This window comes from Oryctolagus cuniculus, chromosome 9, assembly GCF_051225735.1.
Source record: "Oryctolagus cuniculus isolate XC-2025 breed Fujian yellow rabbit chromosome 9, ASM5122573v1, whole genome shotgun sequence".
Taxonomy (NCBI): domain Eukaryota; kingdom Metazoa; phylum Chordata; class Mammalia; order Lagomorpha; family Leporidae; genus Oryctolagus; species Oryctolagus cuniculus.
In genome coordinates this window covers 137,644,365-137,668,246 of record NC_142875.1, presented here as the reverse complement: position 1 = coordinate 137,668,246, position 23,882 = coordinate 137,644,365, and the positions used below count along the sequence as shown (strand labels likewise).

Sequence of the window (23,882 nt, the reverse complement as noted above, 5' to 3'; positions counted from 1 at the left end):
GCCTCGTAATCGCAGACACGCCCCTCCAGGACCGGCCCGCCCTGCCTGGCTCCGGCCCCGCCCCGCCCTCCCGGGCCCCACCCCCTGACCCGCCCCCGCCGCGCCCAGCCTCAGCTTGGCGGAGCGTGGTCTTTTGGGGGCTCCTTCACCCCGCCTCAGGACAGCTGTGCTTTCTTGGAAAATGCGTGTTATGAAAAAACCATGCATTAAGTTTCACAAATTTTTGCAGCGAAATAAACTTACCTTGTATTCTGTTTTTTTTTTTAAGAGTCTTTCTTTTTCTTTCTTTCTTTTTTTTTTTTTTTTGACAGGCAGAGAGTGGACAGTGAGAGAGAGAGAGACAGAGAGAAAGGTCTTCCTTTTTGCCGTTGGTTCACCCTCCAATGGCCGCCGCGGCCAGCGCATCGCACTGATCCGAAGCCAGGAGACAGGTGCTTCTCCTGGTCTCCCATGGGGTGCAGGGCCCAAGTACTTGGGCCATCCTCCACTGCACTCCCTGGCCACAGCAGAGAGCTGGCCTGGAAGAGGGGCAACCGGGACAGAATCCGGTGCCCCGACCGGGACTAGAACCCGGTGTGCCGGCGCCGCAAGGCGGAGGATTAGCCTAGTGAGCCGCGGCACCGGCCTCTGTTTTTTTTTTTTTAAAGGTTTATTTTTATTTATTTGAAAGAGTTACAGAGAGAGGTAGAGACAGAGAGAAAGTCTTCCATCCACTGGTTCACTCCCCAGATGGCCGCAACGGCCGGAGCTGAGCAGGTCTGAAGCCAGGAGCTTCCTCCGGGTCTCCCATGCGGGTGCAGGGGCCCAAGGACTTGGGCCATCCTCCACTGTTTCCCAGGCCATAGCAGAGAGCTGGATCGGAAGAGGAGCAGCCGGGACTAGAACCGGACTTCAGGCCGGGACTTGAACCTGCTGGCCGCAGCGCCGGCCTGTATTCCATTTAAATGAACTTTGAGTCCCCGAGGTATAAGCCAGCTCGGTGGTGAGTGTTGCTCTATTAACTGCTTTCATTTATCTGAGAGGCAGAGAGAAGGGGAGAGCCCCACTGGGTCACTCACTAAATCCTGGCAAGTGCTGGGGCTGCACCTGGCCAAAGCCAGGAGCTGGGAGCTCCTCCCAGGTCTCCCACGTGAGCGGCAGGAGCCAAGTCCCTGGGCCGACACCACCGCCTCCGGGGTGTGCAGCTGGCACGGACGGACGCGCAAGCGCTCTGACGGGATGCGGCCTCCCACGGGCGAGCTGAATAGGTTCCACCTGGATCCCTCACGCGGGCTCCCGCACCCGGAGAGTCCTCCGCACACCGCTGTGGGCTCCTGACTTCAGCACTGAGCCCCAGCCGCCCTCAGCACCCGAGGGTCCTACAGTGCAACGCGTGGCGCCCCTGTGCGGCCCCGGGCGGGAAATGAGAGCTGCGGAGGCGGGTCCCAGGCCCCCGGACTGCTGGCCACAGGACCCGCACTGGCCTTGTGGAGGGAAACCACCGCGGGTTCAGCTGACTGCACACAGACTGATGGCTGCAGCCCTGCAGCCCTGGACACTCAGGGGCCCCTGCTTCTCCACCTGTGCCCTCTTCCTCCCTCTGCCCCTTACCTTACCTGGAATGCCGGTGCTGTGCGGTGTGGGCCAGGCCTGTCCACAGCAGCTCAGAGAGTCTGGCACTGTGGTAAATCCTGGTGGCGCAGGTGAGTGTGTGTGAGGTCAGGGGCTGCACACAGGGACAGAAGCAGAGTGTGCAGGGCATGTCCTACCTCACTCACCTAACCACCCCACCACATTTTGAGTTTTGGAGAGTTGTAATGAGAAGGGATTTTTGTGTTCAAGATTATTTATTTGAAAGAGTTAAGGACAGAGGGAGAGACAGAGGGAGAGACAGATAGAGAAGTCTTGCATCTGCTGGTTCATTCCCCAGACGGTCACAATGGCCAGCACTGGGCCAGGCCGAAGCCAGGAGGTTCGTCCAGGTCTCCCACGCAGGTGCAGGGGCCCAGGAACTTGGGCCATCTTCCACTGCTTTCCCAGGCCATAGCTGGGAAAAGCTAGATCAGAAGTGGAGCAGCTGAGACTCGAACCAGCACCCATATGGGATGCCGGCACTGCAGGTGGTGGCTTCACCTGCTATGCCTTGACACTGACCTGAAGAAGGGATCTTAACACCATGAGCTCAGCCCCCAGCCAGCCCTTCTGCAGGGGCTGCTGGGGGAGAGTCGGTGCCTGGCGACACCCCTGGCACTGCCAGCAGTGGTCAGTGGCCCACAGGGCGTGACAGGTTCAGACACCGGGTGGCTTGAGGCTGCAGTGCTGGTGGGGGACTGGGATGGCATTGTGAGCTCTGGGAAGGCCGTGCTCCCCACGATGCCCAGCAGGGATGCCAAGGCTGCACCCTGAGGACGTGGGCTGGGGTGAAGACATGGCGGGAGCTGCCCATGAACAGACACAGTTCCTGGGCTCAGATTACCAGTCCCCAGTGTGCTGCTGCCAGGGCGCCTGCCCCACAGTGCTGTGGCCATGAGAGGGCGCCGGGGAGTAGCCCAGGTGTTCCCATGCCTTCAGGGCCTCGTGTCACAGACAGGTGCCCGGGTGCAGACCCTGTGAAGCACCAGGGATGGCTCAGGTGATCCTGTGCCACAGCCCCCGGTGTGGCCCAGGCCCATCAGGGCCACCTGGGAGGCTACTAGGCCACTGACCTTCAAGCTGACTGGAGAAGCACAGTATGGGCTCTATCCTGGAGTGCTGCCCCGAATTAGCTACGCCCCCTCTGCGTGCCCCTGAAAAGGTGTGCTTGATTGTTGCTAAACGGACTTGTTCGCCGAAACTCGTCTCTGGTGCTTCTTGTGGGAGAACGCCGTCGCCCCACCGTTCCGACATGCGGGCCTCCCAGGGCGAGTCCACACGTTGGCCCCACCCCCACCCCCACCCCCCGTAGGGGAGACCTGGGTTGCACTCGGGTTCCTGGCTGCGGCTCTGACGAGCGCACTTGGCGAGTGGTTTCTCTCTGTTGGTGCAGGCCTTGGGAATGGAGACTCAGGTGATTTGGCCCCTGCTGGGCAGACCCGAAGGAGGGCAGCAAGGCCACCGTGAAGGGCCCTGCATGTGGCACTGGGAAGTGAGCAGGCCACAGCAGCGGGGGCCAGGGTGGCACAGGGTGGAGGCCAGGCCGACCCCTTTCTTAGTCGGCTTCAGGCTGAGCTGGGGGCCAGGTGCAGTCCTGGGCAGGTTCCCTCCACTCAGAGGGGCCCACACAACTGCCACCAAGGAGTCTGCACCTGTTCTGCCCCAGGGGTGACCCATCACATGTGGCTGCAGAGCGCATGGAGTGTGGCTGGCGTGACTGCACCACTGAGTTTTTGATTGTACTTGATTTTGATTTTGACCTGAGTAACTCTTGTGGCTGTGGAGAGATGAGGCTCAGATACCACAGGGCTGTGCCAGAGACAGCTGTGCTGAGATCCTGCCGTGCAAGCACTGACAGGCGGGCCCCCAGGACTGCGGAGCTGGGCCTGGGCCAGACTGGAGCCAGGAGCTTCATCCAGGCCTCACACGTGGGCGCAGGGACCCAAACACTTGGGCCGTCAGCAGGGAGCTAAAGCAGAAATGGAGCAGCCAGGACACGAACTGGTACCCGTACGGGATGCCGGCACTGTAGATGATGGCTTTACCCAGCACCCCATAGCTGGAGTGATCAGAAGACAACATCCTGGACAAGCAGTCCCTGCTTCAGTCCCTCCACGGCTTCCGGAAGCTCTTAGGGCAATCCGACCCTGCTCACATCGCCTTGGCACTGTGTACACCGTGCCTGACCCCGCCCTGGGGTTTTGTACTCTGTCTGGGAAGGGTCTCCCCCACATCACCTGCCGCCCGGGAGCCCGCCTCTCAGGGCAGTCACCCTGCCCTGATTGCCCTGGGGCATTTGCAGGTTCACCCCTCAAAGTGCCACCCACCAGGAGGCTGCTCCATCCAGGGTGAGCCGGGCTGGCGGTCGCCCGGTAGCTGCCTCAGCCTGCATTCCCTGGCCCTGAGGCAGGGCCTCCCACGGGTCACTGTTGTCCAGGAACCCCCGAGCTGGCCCCACAGGCAGCCTTCCTCAGCCGTGCCGCGGCTGAACCCTGGTACGTGTGCATTCAGCAGCCGAGGTCCACAGGGCTCCCAGCCCTTGTGCAGACCCCTGCCCCAGGGCCCTCCAGAGCTCCACGCTGAGGGCCCTGGCCAGGTCCCGAGGCCATGCCTGACGCAGGTGGGATCCCTGCCCCTCCCCAGCCCACTTGGCCACTTTGCGCCCCTCCTGAGGCTGGCCTGTGGACCACAGAAGAGAAACATTGCCCTAGGGAGCAGGGCAGCTGGCTGCCGGGTGAGCCCCTCCCTCCAGGGCTCCAGCCCTGGCCTGAGGAGCCTTTTCCCCAGAGCTGCAGCCTTCTGCCCCCAGAGGGCGCTCTCTGCACAGCCTGGGGGCCCTCGAGGCAGCAAAGAAGCCCAGTGCAAGCTGCAGCTTAGCTCCCAAGAGCTCCGGGAGCTCCAGGGGCACAAGGAGTCAGGAGGCGCCAGGCCTGCCTGGGGCCTGCTGAGCCCTGGCAACCTCCGACCCCTGCCCTGAGCCCCCCAGCCTGAGCGCTGCTGCTGGGTGGGCAGGGGCGGGAAGACGTGCAGAGCACCTAAGATGGACTTGAGCCTGGGGCCAGCGGTACCTGCCCTTTGTGTGGGGGCCTGAGGGCTGGGTTTATGGATTCACCATGAAGGCTCTGAGGGTGCAGTGGCCCAGGGGCCCTGAGGGAGGAGCAGGCAGTGAACTTTGGGGTGCAGAGGGGGGGGCAGGCCTAGCCAGGAGAGTTCATTTCAGGGTTCAGGCCACCCCACAAAGTGTTCTGCACCCCACTGGAGGCGCAGCCCCCACCTCTGGGCCTCCCCAGGTCTTTGACCAGGTCCTATCAGGAGGGAGGAGATGGGCAGTGGGTCTGGTACCAGGGTAAGCATAAGGCAAAGTGGCCACTCGGGGTGGGAGGCCGGGCTCCCTGGGTGCTGGCGCCCACACAGCCACACTCAGGCCCACCCTGGAGAAGCAGAAGCTCATGGCAGGTGACACTGCCCGGTGGTGGCCCTGCCGTGCTCAGCATGATGGACTGTTCTCTGTTGCCCTGGCCTACAGTCCACCCCCAGCTATGGCCCCACAGCCCTGGCAGGAGTGGCACGGGGCGCTGGCTGTGGCCTGTTTGTCCTGGGGAGAGCTGGCTGTGCCCATGGACATTCCAGCACCCGCCTCTGCCCCCCACCCCAGGAATGGGCAGGGAGGGGATGGGGGAACTGAACTGGAACCATGCACAGGAGAACTAGCCTTCTGCCAGACACAGCCAAAGCAGAGTCCAGACGAGGATCCCTGCACCGTCACCTCAGCCCCTGGCCTCTGTCGACCAAGCCCAGCAGATAGGAGCCCCGGCCCCGGGAAGGGCTCGCCGAGCCCTCCCACCCCTTCAGCTGGGTCTCAGAGCCAGTGTCTGAGTGCCCTCTTTTGTGGTTCCTCGTTGGCCTCTACTTCTAGTCTCACTTCAAGCCCACTGACCATCCCAGCCGAGCTCAGATGCACGGCAGGGCCGGTGAGCAAGGCCTGCTGCCCAAAATGGGACAGAGCAGGAGGTGACCAGGAACAAGAGCTATCGCTGGGTGTGGGCCTAGCTGGCAGCAGCCAACTCCCCACTGTCCACTTTGCCTTGAAAAAGACTCTAGGCACAGGTGTGGGCTCAGGTGTGCTCTCCTGTGTGATGCAGGCACAGGTGTGGGATCAGGTGTGCTCTCCTGTGTGATGCAGGCACAGGTGTGGGCTCAGGTGTGCTTTCCTGTGTGATGCAGGCACAGGTGTGGGCTCAGGTGTGCTTTCCTGTGTGATGCAGGCACAGGTGTGGGCTCAGTGTGCTCTCCTGTGTGATGCAGGCACAGGTGTGGGCTCAGTGTGCTCTCCTGTGTGATGCAGGCACAGGTGTGGGCTCAGTGTGCTCTCCTGTGTGATGCAGGCACAGGTGTGGGCTCAGGTGTGCTTTCCTGTGTGATGCAGGCACAGGCACAGGTGTGGGCTCAGTGTGCTTTCCTGTGTGATGCAGGCACAGGTGTGCGCTCAGGTGTGCTCTCCTGTGTGATGCAGGCACAGGTGTGGGCTCAGGTGTGCTTTCCTGTGTGATGCAGGCACAGGTGTGGGCTCAGTGTGCTCTCCTGTGTGATGCAGGCACAGGTGTGGGCTCAGTGTGCTCTCCTGTGTGATGCAGGCACAGGTGTGGGCTCAGTGTGCTCTCCTGTGTGATGCAGGCACAGGTGTGGGCTCAGTGTGCTTTCCTGTGTGATGCAGGCACAGGTGTGGGCTCAGGTGTGCTTTCCTGTGTGATGCAGGCACAGGTGTGGGTTCAGGTGTGCTTTCCTGTGTGATGCAGGCACAGGTGTGGGCTCAGTGTGCTCTCCTGTGTGATGCAGGCACAGGTGTGGGCTCAGTGTGCTCTCCTGTGTGATGCAGGCACAGGTGTGGGCTCAGTGTGCTCTCCTGTGTGATGCAGGCACAGGTGTGGGCTCAGTGTGCTCTCCTGTGTGATGCAGGCACAGGTGTGGGCTCAGTGTGCTTTCCTGTGTGATGCAGGCACAGGTGTGGGCTCAGGTGTGCTTTCCTGTGTGATGCAGGCACAGGTGTGGGCTCAGGTGTGCTCTCCTGTGTGATGCAGGCACAGGTGTGGGCTCAGTGTGCTCTCCTGTGTGATACAGGCACAGGCACAGGCACAGGTGTGGGCTCAGTGTGCTCTCCTGTGTGACTCAGGCACAGGTGTGGGCTCAGGTGTGCTCTCCTGTGTGATGCAGGCACAGGTGTGGGCTCAGTGTGCTTTCCTGTGTGATGCAGGCACAGGTGTGGGCTCAGTGTGCTCTCCTGTGTGATGCAGGCACAGGTGTGGGCTCAGTGTGCTCTCCTGTGTGATGCAGGCACAGGTGTGGGCTCAGGTGTGCTCTCCTGTGTGATGCAGGCACAGGTGTGGGCTCAGTGTGCTTTCCTGTGTGATGCAGGCACAGGTGTGGGCTCAGTGTGCTCTCCTGTGTGATGCAGGCACAGGTGTGGGCTCAGGTGTGCTCTCCTGTGTGATGCAGGCACAGGTGTGGGCTCAGTGTGCTCTCCTGTGTGATGCAGGCACAGGTGTGGGCTCAGGTGTGCTTTCCTGTGTGATGCAGGCACAGGTGTGGGTTCAGGTGTGCTCTCCTGTGTGATGCAGGCACAGGTGTGGGCTCAGGTGTGCTCTCCTGTGTGATGCAGGCACAGGTGTGGGCTCAGGTATGCTCTCCTGTGTGATGCAGGCACAGGTGTGGGCTCAGTGTGCTCTCCTGTGTGATACAGGCACAGGTGTGGGCTCAGTGTGCTCTCCTGTGTGATGCAGGCACAGGTGTGGGCTCAGTGTGCTTTCCTGTGTGATGCAGGCACAGGTGTGGGCTCAGTGTGCTCTCCTGTGTGATGCAGGCACAGGTGTGGGCTCAGGTGTGCTTTCCTGTGTGATGCAGGCACAGGTGTGGGCTCAGGTGTGCTCTCCTGTGTGATGCAGGCACAGGCACAGGCACAGGTGTGGGCTCAGGTGTAGTTCCCGTGTGATGCAGACCCTGGGTTTGGTGTGGGCTCAGGTGTAGTTCCCGTGTGATGCAGACCCTGGGTTTGGTGTGGGCTCAGGTGTAGTTCCCGTGTGATGCAGACCCTGGGTTTGGTGTGGGCTCAGGTGTAGTTCCCGTGTGATGCAGACCCTGGGTTTTGGTGTGGGCTCAGGTGTAGTTCCCGTGTGATGCAGACCCTGGGTTTGGTGTGGGCTCAGGTGTAATTCCCGTGTGATGCAGATCCTGGGTTTTGGTGTAGGGTCAGGCAGGTGTAGTTCCCGTGTGATGCAGACACAGGTGTGGGCTCAGGTGTAGTTCCCATGTGATGCAGACACAGGTTTGGGCTCAAGTGTAGTTCCCGTGTGATGCAGACTCTGGTAGGCTGGGTTTCAGGTGGGCCCAGAAGCTCCCTCACCCACAGTGCTGCCGAATGAAGCAGATCCCTTCCTGGCTCCCACACACTGCACAGAAAAGATGGGCTGAGGCTGCCCGCAGAGCCAGGGCAGGACCGTCAGATGGCCGCAGGCTGGCTCTTCTCGCCGCTGTGTGACCTCAGGTGAGGCGCCGCACCTTGTGCCCATTTCACCCTCGATTTCACCCTCGTCCCAGCAGCTGCTTTGAGGACGCCAAGATGTGTGTGGAGCATCACAGGTAGCTGCAGCAGGCAGTGGCATCCACCAGACCGGGGGCCTGGCCGGCCGCGGCAGCAGCCTCCAAACCTGCTCCTCTGAACAGGCCGGGGGAAGAAGGCGTGTACTGGGCGCCTGCTGCCTGGGGCCGCCTGGGTTCTCGCCCCAGCTCCACCCAACCCCATGTCCACTGGCCAGCTGACCTTGGAAGGTGACTCTGGAGCCTCAGTGTCCCCACATGTAAACGGGCTGTGGCAGGGTTAAATGTGTGGACGCTCTGGGCACAGTGCCAGGGACGCAGCCTGCCCTGCAGCTCAGCAGAGGGGCCACAGGGAAGCACGCTGGTGCCTGGCCTCACTGCCCGTCATCTTCCACAATGCTGTGGCAGGGCCAGCAGGGACAGGAGCCGGGGCCCTCGCCTGCAAGACCTCCTGCCCAGGCAGCTGGCCCGCCCACTCCTGCTCCCACCGGGACCCACGCTCCTCTGCAGATTCCCAGAGCTCGGCCCTGGGTTTGGATCTGCACACAGGACGGTCAGTGCTTCTGCCCTCAACCTCTGAGCTCCCTCCAGGCCCCCCCTCCAGTCCCAGCACCTGGCAGGGAAGGGCCTCATTTCTGTGCCTCTGACCCCATTCACAGCCCAGCAGCCCGCACCCCACCCTCGGCTGTTCTTGTTCTTGTTCAGCCTCGGCTGGCTTCTTCCCAGCGGTGTCTGCACGAGTCGGATTCCCCGTCCTCGCCAGCAGGATCGCACCTGGACGTGTGAGGATGGAGCCCGCACCTGGACAGGCGCGCTGCACGGTACACATCAAGACGGAGATTCCAACCCCAACTAAGGAGAGCAAGCATCCCGGGGCAGGGGCGGCTGCGGGCGCGCTTTTCCTGAACGGAGCACGGTTCGGGCAAGCAGGAGTGGGGCGAGGTCGGCGCCGGGCCCCCTGGCAGCAACGCCAGCCGTGGCCCGCGGCCGGCACCTGCGGGGTGCGGAGCCCTCCCCCTGCCCAGCAGCTCGGAGCGCCGCCTTCCTCTCCAGCTCCCCGCTGCGCCAGGCGCGCGTCTGAGGACGGGAAGCGGCCCCCGGCCCGGATTTCCCGCGGGTGGGGCCGCCGTGACTCACCCCCGCCCCGTTTCCTTGTTTGCGTTTCTCCTCCAGGCCACGTGGCGGCCGGGATAGCACCCCGCACCCTGCCCGGCCGCCCCCTCTCATGCCCCCTCCCACCTGGGCGGGGCGCCTCCGCCCGCCCCCGGAGAGGGGCCCAAGCTCTGGGCTCCTGGGCCCGGATGGCTCCGCGGCGCCGGCAGGACCTGACCCAGCTGCGCCAAGCGCCCACCCGGAGGTCCCTGAAGGTGGAAGGGGGCCGGACGGGGAGGAGCCGAGGGGCGGGCGCAGCGGACGCCCGCAGCCGCGAGCCGGGGCCGCCGGGTCCCGAGCGTCCGGCAGTCCCGGGGCTGGAGATCCGCGGCGTTCCGGCGACGGGGACCGGAGGAGCCCGCCTGCACCCCGCGCGCGCAGGGGCGGTGCCTCCTGCTGACCCGCCCAGCGCTTGGAGGAGGTGGTTCTGCTGGGCGGTGAGGCCGCGGTCCCGCCGCTGCTGTCCATGGCTGTCCACCTTCCTTCTCAAGTCACAGGTGGGCTGCTCAGGTGAGAGCCGCCTGCAAGTGGGCCGAGCCCGCGGCGCAGGTGGGCGGCCTCGCTGACCTGGCGCCGGGGGCGTAGCTGCTCGACGCGGTGCGGAGGATGCGCCGGCCCCGGAGCTGCTCCTACCAGCTGCTGCTGGCGCACGGGCGCCCCGGACGCGTGCAAGGGCTTCGCTGGGTGAGCACGGCGGGACCGGGGCTGGAGGGCCGGGGCTAGAGCGGCCGGGCGGTCCCTGGCCTGCTGGGGGAGTGCCTGCTGAGTGCACGTGCGCCCGGGTGTTCCTCGGGGCCCCATCTGCCACTGCGCGGGGCTCAGGTGCACGGAGGTGTGGGCCGGCCGGGGCCAGGTGGGGTAGGTGAGCTAAACTGCAGCCGATCTCCCCCACGAGCCCCGCACCACCGGGCTCTATCTTTGAGGTGAAGTGGTCCACTGGGGTCCTGGCTTTGGGGGCTGGGGCGGAATCTGAGACGTGTGGAGCCTCTGAGGCTGTGGAAAAGTTCCCTGGAGCTGCAGGAAGGAAGGAGCCAGCGGCCGGGGAAGGAGGGGCCCTGAAGCTGCCTTGCAGTGGGGATGGGGGTGGGAGCAGAGGAATCGGAGGGCACTGCCTCCCGCAGCCCCCTGAGTGGAGGGCCCCCCCCCCCCGCCCTCCGTGTGCCATACCATGAGGCTCAGGCAGAGGGGTCCCCAGCCCGGCTCCGGGCCTGGCAGGAGCTTCTAGGCCTGGAGCCACTGGGCTGGAACCCTGCTGCCCTCTGTCCCGCCCAGGCTATAATTACTTGTGCATTTCCTGTCCCCTTTCCAGCCATGGACTCAAGGTAGGGTGGGGGCAGGTCAGGTGCGGGGGACTGTGAGGTCAGCGGCTAGCCTCCTGGGACCCAGAGCCTGGGAGGGGCTGGAGGAGGCTGCCAGGCTGCCTCCTGACTGCTAGCCCTGGAGTTGGAGCCCCCCCTCCACCGGCCCGTGCGTGGGGTGGCCGGAAGGGTGGGGTGCAGGCTGCTGGGCTGTGAATGGGGTCAGAGGCACAGAAATGAGGCCCTTCCCTGCCAGGTGCTGGGACTGGAGGGAGCTCAGAGGTTGAGGGCAGAAGCACTGACCGCCCTGTGTCCAGAGACGCCCCTGAGCAGCGGGCTGGGCTGGGTCAGTCCCCAGTGTCCGCACCTCTCACAGCCGGCTGATGCCTTCAGTTCTGTGGGGCCGGGGTGAGGTGCAGCTCAGGAGGGCAGTGCCCAGGCAGGGGCGGGAGGCCTGCAGGTGGCTTTCTGCTCCTGCCGAGACCAGGGTGAGAGGGGTTGAGGCAGGCCTGGCAGAGGCCGGAGAGCAGCTGCAGAAGGGACCCTGGATGGCAAAGGTGACGGGGAAGGGTGCAGAACAGCGTGGAAGGTCCTGCCAGCCATGTGGGGGCAGGCAAGGTCAGGGTGCCCTCTGTGGAGCCGCCAGCTGAGGGGAGCCCAGTACGCTGCCCTTGAGTGACTTCTGGGGGAGTGGCCCTGTTCTCCAACTCAAACCCCAGCTTCATCCAGCCGTCCTCAGAGTTACGGGGGTGGGATTGCATCCCGGGCCCCCTCGCAAGTCCTCCCAACAGCCCCATCAGATTGTCCCCGTGTAGTGGGTGGGAAGGTGGAGGCACAGAGGTGGCAGGGCCGTGGCTGCAGAGCTGCACCTCGGTCCTGGCGGCCTGGCTGCAGGATCCACCACACCGAGCTGCTCCTGCCGCACAGCAAGACTGGCCCAAGGCGCCCCTGCCCCTCGCTGCCTTCCCCATCAGCCTGGGGTCTGACCAGCGGGAGGGAGCTGGTCTGCGGGGTCCCCACACCAAGCAGCTGTGCTAGTGACAAGGAGAGCAGGGGTGGGGGTGGCCAGCGGCCCTGCCGGTGCGCAGGAGTGCCCAAATCCTCCATGTCTGGGAATGAGAGGGGCAGGTGGGCGAGGGCCTTCCCCTCAGCCATGCCAGCTGCTTCTCTGTGACTGCGGACCCTGAGTCGGCACGCAGGGCCAGTGCGTCGGGGCAGCCGTGGTGTAGCATCCCGTGCTGTGTGGAGTTAGCAATGCCCCTTGTGAGATAAGGAAGGGTGATGGCGTCCCTGAGCACCTGTGCGCGGTTGCTATGTGCAGGCGCGGCTCCGTGCACTTGAGATCCTTGCCTCATCTGATGCTTAGGATGACCCCGTGGCATGGGCACCAGGCACGCTTCCCACACCCTGCAGCTCCAAGAGCTTAAATGAGCAGCCCACAGCCACCTGGTCAGGTGGGCAGGGAGCTGTGTGGGAGAGGGGATTCAACCCTAGCGTCTGGCCCCGGAGCCACACATGGGACCACTGCTCCCACAAGCGGCCCCCCTCCACATCCTAGAATGTTCCCAAGTGCCTGGACGTCCTGGGGGCCCACAGGGTCTGATGCCAGGCAGTCTTGCATGGTGTAGCTCATGGCTTTCCACACTTGCTTCCCACGGGACGCACCTGCTCCGTGGAGGGAGGAGGTGGGCACCACGGGCAGGGGAAGGCTGTGACGCCTGGCTCTCCTGAGGCTGGAGGAGGGGCACAGCCCCAGGTTCCTTTCCACAGCTGTGGAACTGGGGACAGACACCTGCCCCCAGGCAGTGTCAGAGACCTTGTTGGGCAGGAGGACCTGATTTCTGGGGAGTCCGAGTGACTGCCTGTGGCTTCAGCTCCATGCGGCGGAGTGGGAGGGGTGCCTTAAGGCCCCGTCGTCTCCCCCCAAGCGCATGACCTGGCTCCTCTGCTCCAGTGCCCTCCTGGCTCAGAACAGTGCCAACAAGGCGGCTGCTGCCGGCACCTGGGCTGTGGGCACCTGGTCATTTCGTCCCGGACAACAAGGAGTCATTAGCTCTTGGGCACAGGCCGGGCAGCATTCCTGCCCTTCCTCCCTCCCCCGACTCCTCCTCCTCCTCGTTTCCTGTCCTTGAGTCTCTAGGGCTTTGTGTCTGGCACTGGCCTGGGCCCCGTGACCCCGGCAGGGATACCCTGGGGACACCTAGTGACTTCCGCCCAGCCTCTGGCCAGGCGCCTGCGCACGCCAGGCCTCGGGCCCCTGCCTGGGCCGTCAGCGGCCCTGTGCTTATAGTCAGAGCCTTGCTGTGCCCCCAGCTCCCAGCCGCGTCCTTCTCAGGTAGTGAGAGGAATGGGAGGAAGAGGAAGGCGCAGGTGCGCTGGGCACCTGCAGGCAGACTCCATTGTGGTCCCGGTGGGTGGTGCAGTTACTCGGGCCCCTCACCCCCACCTCCGTTTCCCCGTGAGCCTGCTTCACATCTGCTGGTCAAGTGCTCTGAGTGTGGCAGCCTAGGAAAGAGGGGCCTTGGGGGGCCCTGTCCCCCAGAGGGGGGCGCTGCCTGCTCGCGGCACAGCCTCCGGCAACAGCAACGCACTCTGGCCCTCCCCAAAGCCCGCTGTCAGTGTCACGGGGTTCTTGCAGGTTTTGTAGATGAGGATGCAAGCTGCCTGTCAGGGTGGGGATCAGGCCCGGGACCCCAGCGCAGGAGCTGGTTTCCAGTTCTCTGCTGCTGCCCACAGCAGCTCCGTTGCTTCCTCCTGCAAGAGCCCTGGCTGCAGGAGTCTTTCTGTGGGTGCTGGGGAGGCACCCTGTGAGTGCCACGTGGACGCCTTGGGCTGGGGGCTGGGCACGGCTGAGGCGGACGGGACGAGAGGCAGGTCCAGCAGTGGGGTGAGGCCGCGCACCGATGCCCACCCTCTGCCCTCAGACGCCGCTCACCACCAGCCAGGAGTCCCTGGATTTCAGCGGGAGCCTGGAGCAGGTAGGAGCACGGGTGGGGGGTGGGGGCCGCAGGAGGGGCGCAGGCCTGAGCCAGCTGTGCCCCCCTCCAAGGCCTCCACGGAGCGAGTCCTCAGGGCTGGGAAGCAGCTGCACCGGCACCTCCTGGCCGCCTGTCCGGGCCTCATCCGTGACAGGAAGCACCACCTGAGGCTCTACCGGTGAGCGGGCTTCCTGCTGCCCCTGCCCAGGCTGGAGAGGCCTGGGGGCCGGCCAGCGGCCGGAGGCAGACCCGGCTGTGGGCCTTGCTTGGCTGCGGCCCCTCTGACGGGCCTCGTTCCTCAGGCAGTGCTGCTCCGGCCGGGAGCTGGTGGACGGGATCCTGGCTCTGGGGCTGGCGGTGCACTCACGGAGCCAGGCTGTGGGCGTGTGCCAGGTGCTGCTCGATGAAGGCGCCTTGTGCCACGGTGAGCGCTGGCGGGGGCGGGGCTGGCAGTGCAGGGGGCCCGAGGCCCACACAGCCTCAACACCCTCTCCTCCTCTCGCCTGGGCCTCTGTCCCTAGTGAGACACGACTGGGCCTTCCAGGACCGCGATGCTCAGTTCTACCGCTTCCCTGGGCCGGAGCCGGAGCCCGCCGGCAGGCCCGAGGTGGAGGAGGATCTGCTGGAGGCTGTGGCTCTGCTGGCCCAGCGGGGGCCCGACGCCCTGCTCACCGTGGCCCTTCGGAAGCCGTGAGTGGGGATCCCTTACCGCGGCCCCTGGGGAGAGCCCCCTTGCTGCCGAGGGGAAGGAGCTGGGGTCTCGGAGGGGCCTGCCCACTGTGTGGTCGTGAGGGGGTGGGCTTTGGAGCCCGGGCAGGTCAGATTCCGGCAGGGCCAGCTTCCTCCCCTGTGGAGTGGGCGGGGCTCAGAAGGCTGGCGGGAGAGCAGCGAGGCGATGCGTGAAGGCCCCTGGCGCCGGGAAAGGTCAGCGGAGGCGCTGGCTGGCTCGCGTCACCCTCGCTTCCCGTGCTGTGCCACAGCCCGGCTCAGCGCACGCATGAGGAGCTGGAGCTCATCTTCGAGGAGCTGCTGCACATCAAGGCTGTGGCTCACCTGTCCAACTCGGTCAGTGCCGCCCTGCCCCCGTCGGTCTCTGTCCCCGGCAGCCTCGCCTGGGCTGGCCACACTGACCGCCCCGTCCCCGCCCACAGGTGAAGCGCGAGCTGGCGGCCGTGCTGCTGTTTGAGCCGCACAGCAAGGCGGGCACTGTGTGTAAGTGGGGCTGGGCCCTGGGGCCTGGGGGGTGGCGGGTGGCCCGTGCTGACCCGTGCCTCTTGCAGTGTTCAGCCAGGGGGACAAGGGCACCTCGTGGTACATCATCTGGAAGGGGTCTGTCAACGTGGTCACCCATGGCAAGGTGAGCTCCGGCTTCGTCCTCCCCAGCAGGGCCTCTGCGGGCCCCGAGGCTGCTGCCCCCCACCCTTCCCGTGTGTCCTGGCTGCAGGGGCTGGTGACTACCCTGCACGAGGGAGACGACTTTGGACAGCTGGCCCTGGTAAACGACGCCCCCCGCGCGGCCACCATCGTCCTGCGGGAGGACAGCTGTCACTTCCTGCGCGTGGACAAGCAGGACTTCAATCGCATCATCAAGGTGCCTCCTGCCCTGGGTGCCTGCCCATGGAGTGGCGGAGCAGGGGAGAAGCCCAGCCGGGCCTGGGGCCTGGTGCTGGGCGAGGCATAGGCCGGGCCGGGCAGCTAGGGCCGGGAGGACAGGGCGGAGTGGCTCTGTTCTCCAGGACGTGGAAGCGAAGACCATGCGGCTGGAAGAGCACGGCAAGGTGGTGCTGGTGCTGGAGAGAGCCTCCCAGGGCGCCGGCCCTGCTTGCCCCCCGACCCCAGGCCGGACCCGGTACACAGGCTGCCCCCCCCTCCCCGGTGAGGGAGGTGCCCCTGAGTCAGCCTCGCCCCACCCCCGGGGCCAGGCTGGAACACTTGGGCGGGGCAGGTGGCAGCATGGTTGATGTCTGCCGCCCTGGGGTGGGGGAGTGGAGGTGGGACATGGTCAGTGCAGGGCCCACCTTCCCCAGGTACACGGTGATGTCCGGCACCCCAGAGAAGATCCTTGAGCTCCTACTGGAGGCCATGCGGCCCGATTCCAGCACCCACGACCCCACAGGTAGGAGCACTGGGTGATCGGTGCAGCCTGGGTCCAGGCCACTGCACGGGAACCTGGGACCTCGGCTGGTCCAGAGAGCCAGGCCCTGCAGGTACCTTCAGCTCCAGACGGGGGCTGGGGGAGGGCGTCCCGCTCGCAGCGCTGGACGCTGAAGCCTCCTGCCACTACCCCTCCCCCCCAGAGACCTTCCTCAGCGACTTCCTGCTGACCCACAGCGTCTTCATGCCCAGCGCCCAGCTCTGCCCTGCGCTGCTGCACCAATATCCTTGCAGCCTGCTGAGGGGTGCAGGCCGTGGAGAAGGCACCCGTCAACCAGGGTGTGTGCATGTGTACTGGGTGGGGGCTCTGGGGGGCTGCCTCCTTCCCCTGCTAGGCCAGGGGCTCTGGGGGGGGGCTGCCTCCTTCTTTGGCTGGGTGGGGGCTCTGGGGGGGCTGCCTCCTTCCCCTCCTGGGCCAGAGGCTTTGCAGGGGCTGCCTCCTTCCCCCGCTGGACTGGGGGCTCTGGGGGGCTGCCTCCTTCCCTGGCTGGGTGGGGGCTCTGGGGGCTGCCTCCTTCCCTGGCTGGGTGGGGGCTCTGGGGGCACTGCCTCCTTCCTTGGCTGGGCCGTGGTTTTCCTGACGGGTGCCACCTTCCACGCGGAGCCTGCGGGCAGCAGTGAGCAGGAACGCAGCTCCTACGTGTGCAACAAGAGGCAGCAGATCCTACGGCTGGTCAGCCAGTGGGTGGCCCTGTACGGCCCCATGCTCCACGCAGACCCCGTGGCCTCCAGCTTCCTCCAGGTGCCTGGGCGCGAGGGGTCTGGCTGGGCCCCCTGGGGCTGCAGGCGGCTCAGTGACTGCTCTTGCTCTTCACAGAGACTGTCCGAGCTGGTGAGTGAGGACGTCCAGTTGAGCAGCCTGCTGAGGGGGCAGTGGCCAGAGAGGCGGCGACACCACAGGTGACCCTTGAGCCAGTGACTGGCACCCCCGCCAGCCGCACAAGGGCACGAGAGTGCTCACTGCTGGGCACCTCCCACTGTGTGCCCCAGCCCCTCTCACCACCACGCCGTCCACTGGCTCCTTCTCTACCCGGCACACCTGCTGTCCTCACTTGCCCCATCCAGCTCACTTACTGCTGGAAACCCTCGGTGCCAGTCCGTGCCACAGTCCCTGATGTTACCCCCGCCTTCCCAGACATTCCTGTGGGGGCGGCTGAGGCTGGGGATGGGGCTTGGGGGTCCAGAGCTCCCCTGAACCAGTCCGTCTGCCTCCCCGGGTCTCTGCCCGCCATCCACTCCCCTGCCTCCTTGGAACATCCGGGGAGCCCTGGGCCTGGTTTCTAGCCTGTGTGCCTCCGTGAGGGTGGGCGGGTGGCTCCAGGGCCAGGGCCTGCCGTTGCTGCCGTGGGAGCCTGGCTTCCTCCTCTCACCTCCTCTCCTGCCCCACAGGCTGGAAAACGGCTGCGGGAACGCCTCTCCTCAGACGAAGGTACTGGCCTGGGCCTGCCGTCGGCGCTGCCGGGGATGCTCTGGGCCGTGACAGGTGCCCCGGGCCTTGCTCTGTGCCACTCCATGGCCAAGCCCCCTGGTGCAGACACAGGGGTCTGGGGTGGCCACCACCTGGCCGCCCTGCCCGTCCCAGCCGGCGCTTGTGCAGCCTCGTGCCCCTTGCTGGGCCAGGCGCAGGCTCACCTCAGGGCTTCTGCACCTGACTCAGCCGGGAGCGTCCCCCACTGGCTCTGCCTGACGCGGGCCTCCTCGTTCCAGCCCTGCCGAGCCCCGTGCATCCCCTGCAGAGCTCCGCCCCCGGGGTTGGTTTCTCGGCAGGTCGGCCTATCCATGGCCTGTGTGCAGCACTGATTTGGCAGGGGGAAAGAACACGCGCCACACACCCGCCCTACCCTGGGGCCTGCGCCAGCCTTCCTGGGCAGGGGTCCGGGTGCTAACACATAGGCAGAGCCGCCAGGTGTGCGTGCAGCGCGGCCCCTGTACCCGGCCCCTCCCCTCCCCAGGCACCCTCGGTGTCCGCCCCTCAGGCTTTCTCTCCCTCTCAGGCCCGGAACGCACCTGTCTGGCTCCCCGGCCATGACGAGCTCCTGGCCAGCAGCAACTGTGCCATCCGGGCTGGGGACAAAGGTGGGTGCTCGGCCACGGGGCTAGGGGACGTGCACTCCCTGCTGTCATCGCCGAGTGCGTGTGCCTGGTGTGTCTGGGCTCAGGGCCTCTCCGCCCCACAGTGCACCCCAGGCCCCTTCCCCGCCGCCTGACCCTCCAGGGATGGGGAGGCCGGGTGACCCCTCCGGCTCAGCCTCGGCCTCCTCTCCAGTCCCCTACGACATCTACCGGCCCGACCACTCGGGGCTGACCCTGCAGCTGCCCGTGACGGCCTCTGTGCGAGAGGTGCTGGTGGCCTTGGCTCAGGAGGACGGCGGGACCAGGGGGCAGGTGTTGGTGAAGGTCAACTCTGCAGGAGGTGAGTTGTGGGCCAGCCCTGGGGGAGAGCGGGCACCAGACCGAGTCTGTGCTGAGGGCCGCGATGTGCAGGGAGCATGCTTTACCCCAGGTGTCCTCGGGTGGGCCTGCACCTCCTGCGTGGGCACTGCTCTCATTTGACCCTGGTGACTGCCCGGGAGGCTTGTGGACAGGAAGCCGGGACTCGGGTCAGAGTGTGCAGCTGCCTCGTGGGGTCCTTGTTCCCTCGGGCACTGTGGACCCACAGCATGTTAGGGAGGGCAGACGTGCCCTGGCCGGACAGTCAGCCCCATGGCCACAGCAGAGCTGTGTCCCAGGCACGCTGCCGAGCCTGAGTGTACCTAGCAGGCAGAGCACGTGTCCAGCCCTCAGCACACAGGCCTGGCACAAGGCCAGGGCACAGGCTGTGGCTGCACGACGAGTGGGTATGGGCCCGGGCAGAATGGGAGGTGCAGGGGACAACAGCCTCTCCCTGCAGGTGATGAGGCCACCTGCGGGCTCCCTCCTGTGGGGCACTGCCCCCTAGTGGCCACCTGTTGAGTTGCAGTTGCCCAGGACCCTGTCATTGGGGTTCTATTGCGCACCTGGAGCTTTGGCGGTGCCAGTGTTCAGACCGTGATGACGGACAGACTTCAGTGGCTGATATTTTATTACAAACCCCCGAGTGAGTGTGTGTGTGACTCATAACGCTGAAGAACTGCTGTTGTGCCACCATCAAGCTGTACATGAAATACAATTGCAAAGCAGCTGCCTTACCCCCAGGGACTAAGACCACAGCCTGCAGTGCTGGGCTGGGGGGCAGCATCAGGACGCCCTGAGCACGGCTCCCAGCCTGCAGGGGCTTCCACGTACATCAGGGACTCCAGGCCTACCAAGTGCTCCTGTGTGGTCAGGCAGGTCTGGCCATCTCCACTCTGCATTCGGAAGCTCAGATTTGGAGAGCCACACTTGCCCAGGGGCCTCCCTGGCTCATGGAGTCCCCTTCCTGCCTGGGCAGTGTGAGTATGGGCCCCTCCCCACCCAGCTCAGCCCCTGCTCTCTCTGCAGATGCTGTGGGCTTGCAGCCAGATGCCCGCGGTGTGGCCACATCCCTGGGGCTCAATGAGCGGCTCTTTGTGGTCGACCCACAGCAAGTGCATGAGCTGGTAAGCACCGGGACGGGGTGTGGGTGGCGGTCAGGGGAGGGGTCTGGCTCTGGCTGCTGCTGGCCCTGCATGTTGGTGGTGAGGACTAATGGGATTTGCTGGGTAGAGGACTCTCCGGGAGACAGGAGCCCTGTTGGGGGTGGGGGGTGGGGACGGGGGATTCCCAGCATCAGGGAGCTGTCAGGAAGCCTAAGGGCTCCTCTGCCCCGTGGCCTGCTCACCTTCCCCAGCACCCTCGTCCCACCCTGTGCTCTCGCTTGCAGAGTCCACACCCTGAACAGCTGGGGCCCACGGTGGGCTCAGCTGAGGCGCTGGAGCTAGTGAGCGCCAAGGACCTGGCCAGTCAGCTGACCGAGCAGGACAGGGACCTCTTCTACAGCGTCCACCAGGTGTGGGGCCAGCTGAGGTGGCCATGGGTGGCTCTGACCACGCTTCCCCCACCTCGGGCCCACGTGGAGCTGATCCACGCCTCTCCCGCCCACGGGGTGTTGATCCACACCTCCCTCTGCCCAGGTGGAGCTGATCCTCTAAGGGGGGGGGCAGCAGGTGGCCCCAGGTGGCTCCGACCATGCATCCCCTGCCCACGTGGAGCTGATCCACGCCTCCCCCCCCCCCCACCCACGGGGAGCTGATCCACGCCTCCCCCCGCCCATGAGGAGCTGATCCACTATGCTGGTGGGGGGGGCAGCAGGTGGCCCCAGGTGGCTGACCATGCATCCCCTGCCCACGGGGAGCTGATCCACGCCTCCCCCCCACCTACGTGGAGCTGATCCACACCTCTCCTGCCCAGGTGGCTCTGGCCACGCCCATGCCCCCCCCTGCCCACGTGGAGGTGATCCATGCCTCCCCCACCCAGGTGGCTCTGACCACGCCTCCCCCCCAGGTGGAGCTGATCCACTACGTGCTGGGCCCCCAGCACCTGCGTGACGTCACCACTGCCAACCTGGAGCGCTTCATGCGCCGCTTCAACGAGCTGCAGTACTGGGTGGCCACGGAGCTGTGCCTCTGCCTCCTGCCCGGCCCGCGGGCTCAGCTGCTCAGGAAGTTCATCAAGCTGGCTGCCCAGTGAGTGCCGGGGCCTGCGGCCTCCTTGTCCTGAAATCTGGCTCCCCGCCCGTCCAGCCCGGGACCCTGTGTCTAGGTCTCTGCTCCTCTGCTCACAGCCTCAAGGAGCAGAAGAACCTCAATTCTTTCTTTGCCGTGATGTTTGGTCTCAGCAACTCGGCCATCAGCCGCCTGGCCCACACCTGGGAGGTAGGTGCCCCTGGAGGCACAGTCCTGGCGAGGCCTCGAGCCCTGGCGGGTGTGGGGAGGGGGCCGCTCTGTGTGGACGCCACAGGGCCCCTCCCGTCTCGCTGTCTTCCAGCGGTTGCCCCAGAAGGTGCGGAAGCTGCACTCTGCCCTCGAGAGGCTGCTGGTGAGTGCCGCTGTCGGCTCCGCCCCCGGAACCCTGCGGGAGGATTCCCAGGCGCCTCCCCCTCTGTGAGGTCCCTCAGGCTCCTGGCAGGGTGCTGGACGCCGGAGAGAGCATGGAGTCCCAGCCTCAGCGTGTGTGGACAGGTCACGCGGTGGCCACAGTGGAGTCCTGGTCACTTGGGGCAGGTGGCAGGGCTGTCTGCTCCTTGATCCGAGTGGACGGTATCAGGGGAATGGTGGTTCCGGCTGCCCTGAGCATACCCGCTCTGCAGGCCCGAGCTGGGGGCTGGAGCCGCCTCGGGGTGGGGGGGATTTTGGAGGCTCTGTGTCTCCGTAGAGCTGTGGGCAGAACAGAGCAGAGCTGGTGCTGGTCCGCTTAGCCCTGGAGCCTTTGAGAAGGAAGCTGGCCTCTTGGGCTCACAGGGCCTTACGTACCAGAGACAGAGACCCCGAGGGGGCAGACACAGGAGTGCCCCAGGAGCCTGGCGCCTGTGGCCCCCGCTGTGGAGCGTCTTCAGGGCTGGTGGGAGATCCGGAAGCCACGGCTGCAGCCCCTGGCCTGGGCTGAGCCCTCTGTGAGGCTGGACCCTGAGGCTAACCTTGTGGCTTAGTGCGGCCTTGGGCCTTCAGTGGGAGGGGTGGGGTGGGAGTCCTGTGCTTGTGGTGGGCAGGACCCCCCACTGCGGCCCCTCCCCCCCCACAGGACCCCTCCTGGAACCACCGAGCCTACCGTGTGGCCCTGGCCAAGCTCTCCCCTCCCATCATCCCCTTCATGCCCCTCCTCCTCAAAGGTAAAGGCCAAGCTCTCCCCTCCTGCCGCCAGTGCTGGGTGGGGCCCAGGGACAGAGGAAGAGTAGAGCCCAAGAGGCAGCCCGTGAGGCCCCCTTTGGAGCCTCCTGGGTTCCCGGAGCCCCTGCAGGAGGTGTGAGAGCTGGGGCGGGGGCCTGGGCCTGCAGGGCAGGGTATGGCTGTGAGCAGACCCCCCTTGCAGACATGACCTTCATCCACGAGGGCAACCGCACACTGGTGGAGAACCTCATCAACTTCGAGAAGATGGTGAGCGTGGGGGTGTGGCCGGGGCCTGGCCGGGGCTCCCTGCTCCACACTCCCAGCCCAGGCCCAGCTCACACCCCCGTGTTGCCCACAGCGGATGATGGCCCGAGCCGTGCGCGTGCTGCAGCACTGCCGAGGCCACGGCCATGGTGAGAGGGCTGGGGCCCTGGGCAGAGCCCCCCACCCCAGCATCCCCTGGCTCAGCCGTGCCCCTGACTCCCCCCTCTCACCCACCAGCACCCCTCTCCCCACTCAGGACCCGAGCTTCCCACGTGCACGAGGACAGCCAGGCGTCGCGGATTTCCACGTGTGAGTGGGGCCGGGCGGGCGCCCCGGTGCCTGGGTGTGCCAGGCTCTGCCTTCCCGGCGGCCTCCGAGCCGGCTCAGAATATGGAAGTACCTGCTGCTGCCTGCGGCCTGGCGAGGAAGCCAGGGCCACCCTTCTCTGGCCTGCTCAGTTCTTAATTCAGTTTAGTCTCTGCTCTCCTTTTTAAAGATTTATCTATTTATTTTAAAGGCAAAGTGACACACAGACGCAGACACATGGGGTCGGGGGCTGGTGGGGGGCAGGTCTTTTGTCTGCAGGTTCATTCCCCAAAGGGCCACAACAGTCAGGGCTGCGCCAGGCTGAAGCCGGGAGCCAGGAGCTCCATCCGGGTCTCCCAGGTGTGTGGCAGGGGCCCAGATACTTAGGCCATCACTGCTGCCTGCCAGGGTGCGCATCAGCAGGGAGCTGGAGTTGGAAGCAGGACCAGAACTGAAACCCGAGCAGGGTACCCCGCCAGGTCCGTAACTGCCACGCTGTGTGATAGGGTTCAGCCCTCGCCCCCAGTCTGCGTCTGTCCCAATAGCGCATGCCTCTCTGGAGCCAGTCATTGCCCCTCCCAGCCGGGCAGCCACTCCCTGAATTCTGAGTGGCTCCTGTTTGTTTTTTGAAATCACGGCGTCGCTCACACACACCCCTCCTCCTCAGGACCCCTCTCATGGGTTAAACGTGTAAAGACAGCAAGTGCTTCTGGCTTTGGCTCTTTCTGACCCCGGTGAGGTTGATGTTTGCAGCCCGAGATCTGCTCTCTTCACACCCTGCCTTTATTTTGGTTTTTTTAAAGATTTGATTTTATTTGAAAGGCAGAGTTAGAGAGGGAGAGGGAGGTAGAAAAATCAGTCTTCACCTGCTGGTTGACTCCCCAAACAGCTGCAATGGCTGGGCTGGGCCAGGCCAAAGGCAGCAGCTTAATCCGGGTCTCCGACGAGGGTGGCAAGGGTCCAAGTACCCGGGCCATCTTCTGCCTTCCCAGGTGCGTTAGCAGGGAGCTGGATTGGAAGTGGGTCAGCCAGGCCCCGAACCGGCGTTGTTTGGGATGCTGGCATCACAGGCAGCGGCTTAACCCACTGTGCCATAGTGCCGGCCCCCAGACCCCGTCTCCTAGGCACGGTGTTCTACTGCCCCTGGTCCTGGGAGGGGGAGATTGCTGGGGGAGGGGGGGCGGTCGCCATCACGTGGCATAGTGCCTTGCTGACCACTCTTCCCTGCCAGGCTCGGAGCAGTCCCTGAGCACCCGGAGTCCGGCCAGCACCTGGGCGTACGTCCAGCAGCTGAAGGTCATCGACAACCAGCGGGAGCTATCCCGCCTGTCTCGGGAGCTGGAGCCATGACGCGAGCAGGGGCTGGAGCAGGCACTTCCCACGGGGAGACCAGGGCAGGCCGGGGCAGAGGCTCCCGCAGGCTGGGCAGGGCTCCCAGTGGAGTGGACTGGAGGCCCTGGTGTGGGCAGCGTGGAGCTGCTGTCCCCTGTGATGACTGGTGGCTGAGGAGGACTTCCGAGTGGAACCGCGGAGTGGGGGACGGAGAGACCCTGGCATGGGCGGGGCTGGCGGGTCCGGGGCCGTCCAATAGAGCTGTACGCACCTGGCGCACTCCGGACTCTGCCTCTGCTCTGTCGTGCACTGAGACTGCGTGTGTGTGGCCTGGTTGGGTCCTCGGTGAGGAGCAGCAGTTGTGGGCAGGGCTCCGTCTGGGAGGGGCGGTCCCTGGGGGTCTTTCTTGTTTCTTCTGAGGCCGGTGTTGTGGA

The 23,882-nt window shown here is 65.3% G+C and overlaps 1 protein-coding gene across 10 annotated transcripts; it reads left to right on the top strand.

Annotated features, from left to right (window-relative positions):
- Positions 1-9,468: 9,468 nt before the first annotated feature.
- Positions 9,469-23,882, top strand: RAPGEF3 (Rap guanine nucleotide exchange factor 3). 10 transcript variants are annotated; one of them, XM_070049735.2, is made up of 27 exons: positions 9,469-10,038; positions 13,577-13,630; positions 13,702-13,808; positions 13,933-14,054; positions 14,152-14,320; positions 14,611-14,695; positions 14,782-14,842; positions 14,911-14,987; positions 15,075-15,221; positions 15,367-15,479; positions 15,658-15,746; positions 15,928-16,006; positions 16,376-16,526; positions 16,602-16,684; positions 17,174-17,213; positions 17,779-17,860; positions 18,051-18,197; positions 19,244-19,341; positions 19,605-19,730; positions 20,225-20,406; positions 20,483-20,595; positions 20,708-20,758; positions 21,461-21,548; positions 21,749-21,813; positions 21,905-21,959; positions 22,048-22,119; positions 23,348-23,882. In XM_070049735.2, exons 1-27 carry the CDS (start codon positions 9,961-9,963, stop codon positions 23,865-23,867), a joined length of 3,054 nt encoding a protein of 1,017 aa, XP_069905836.2. In that variant the 5' UTR covers positions 9,469-9,960; the 3' UTR covers positions 23,868-23,882. The 10 variants fall into 10 exon arrangements, with proteins under 10 accessions (XP_069905836.2, XP_069905835.2, XP_089160201.1 ...); XM_070049734.2 differs by having other exon boundaries at positions 19,572-19,730; XM_089304075.1 differs by having other exon boundaries at positions 20,505-20,595; positions 22,067-22,119; positions 23,348-23,727.

Coding starts and splice junctions, on each gene's coding strand:
- RAPGEF3 (XM_070049734.2), top strand. CDS start 9,961: ATGCGCCGGCCCCGGAGCTGCTCCTACCAGCTGCTGCTGGCGCACGGG. Junction 14,055..14,151: donor TGAAGGCGCCTTGTGCCACG/GTGAGCGCTGGC, acceptor CTCTGTCCCTAG/TGAGACACGACTGGGCCTTC. Junction 15,222..15,366: donor ACTTCAATCGCATCATCAAG/GTGCCTCCTGCC, acceptor TCTGTTCTCCAG/GACGTGGAAGCGAAGACCAT.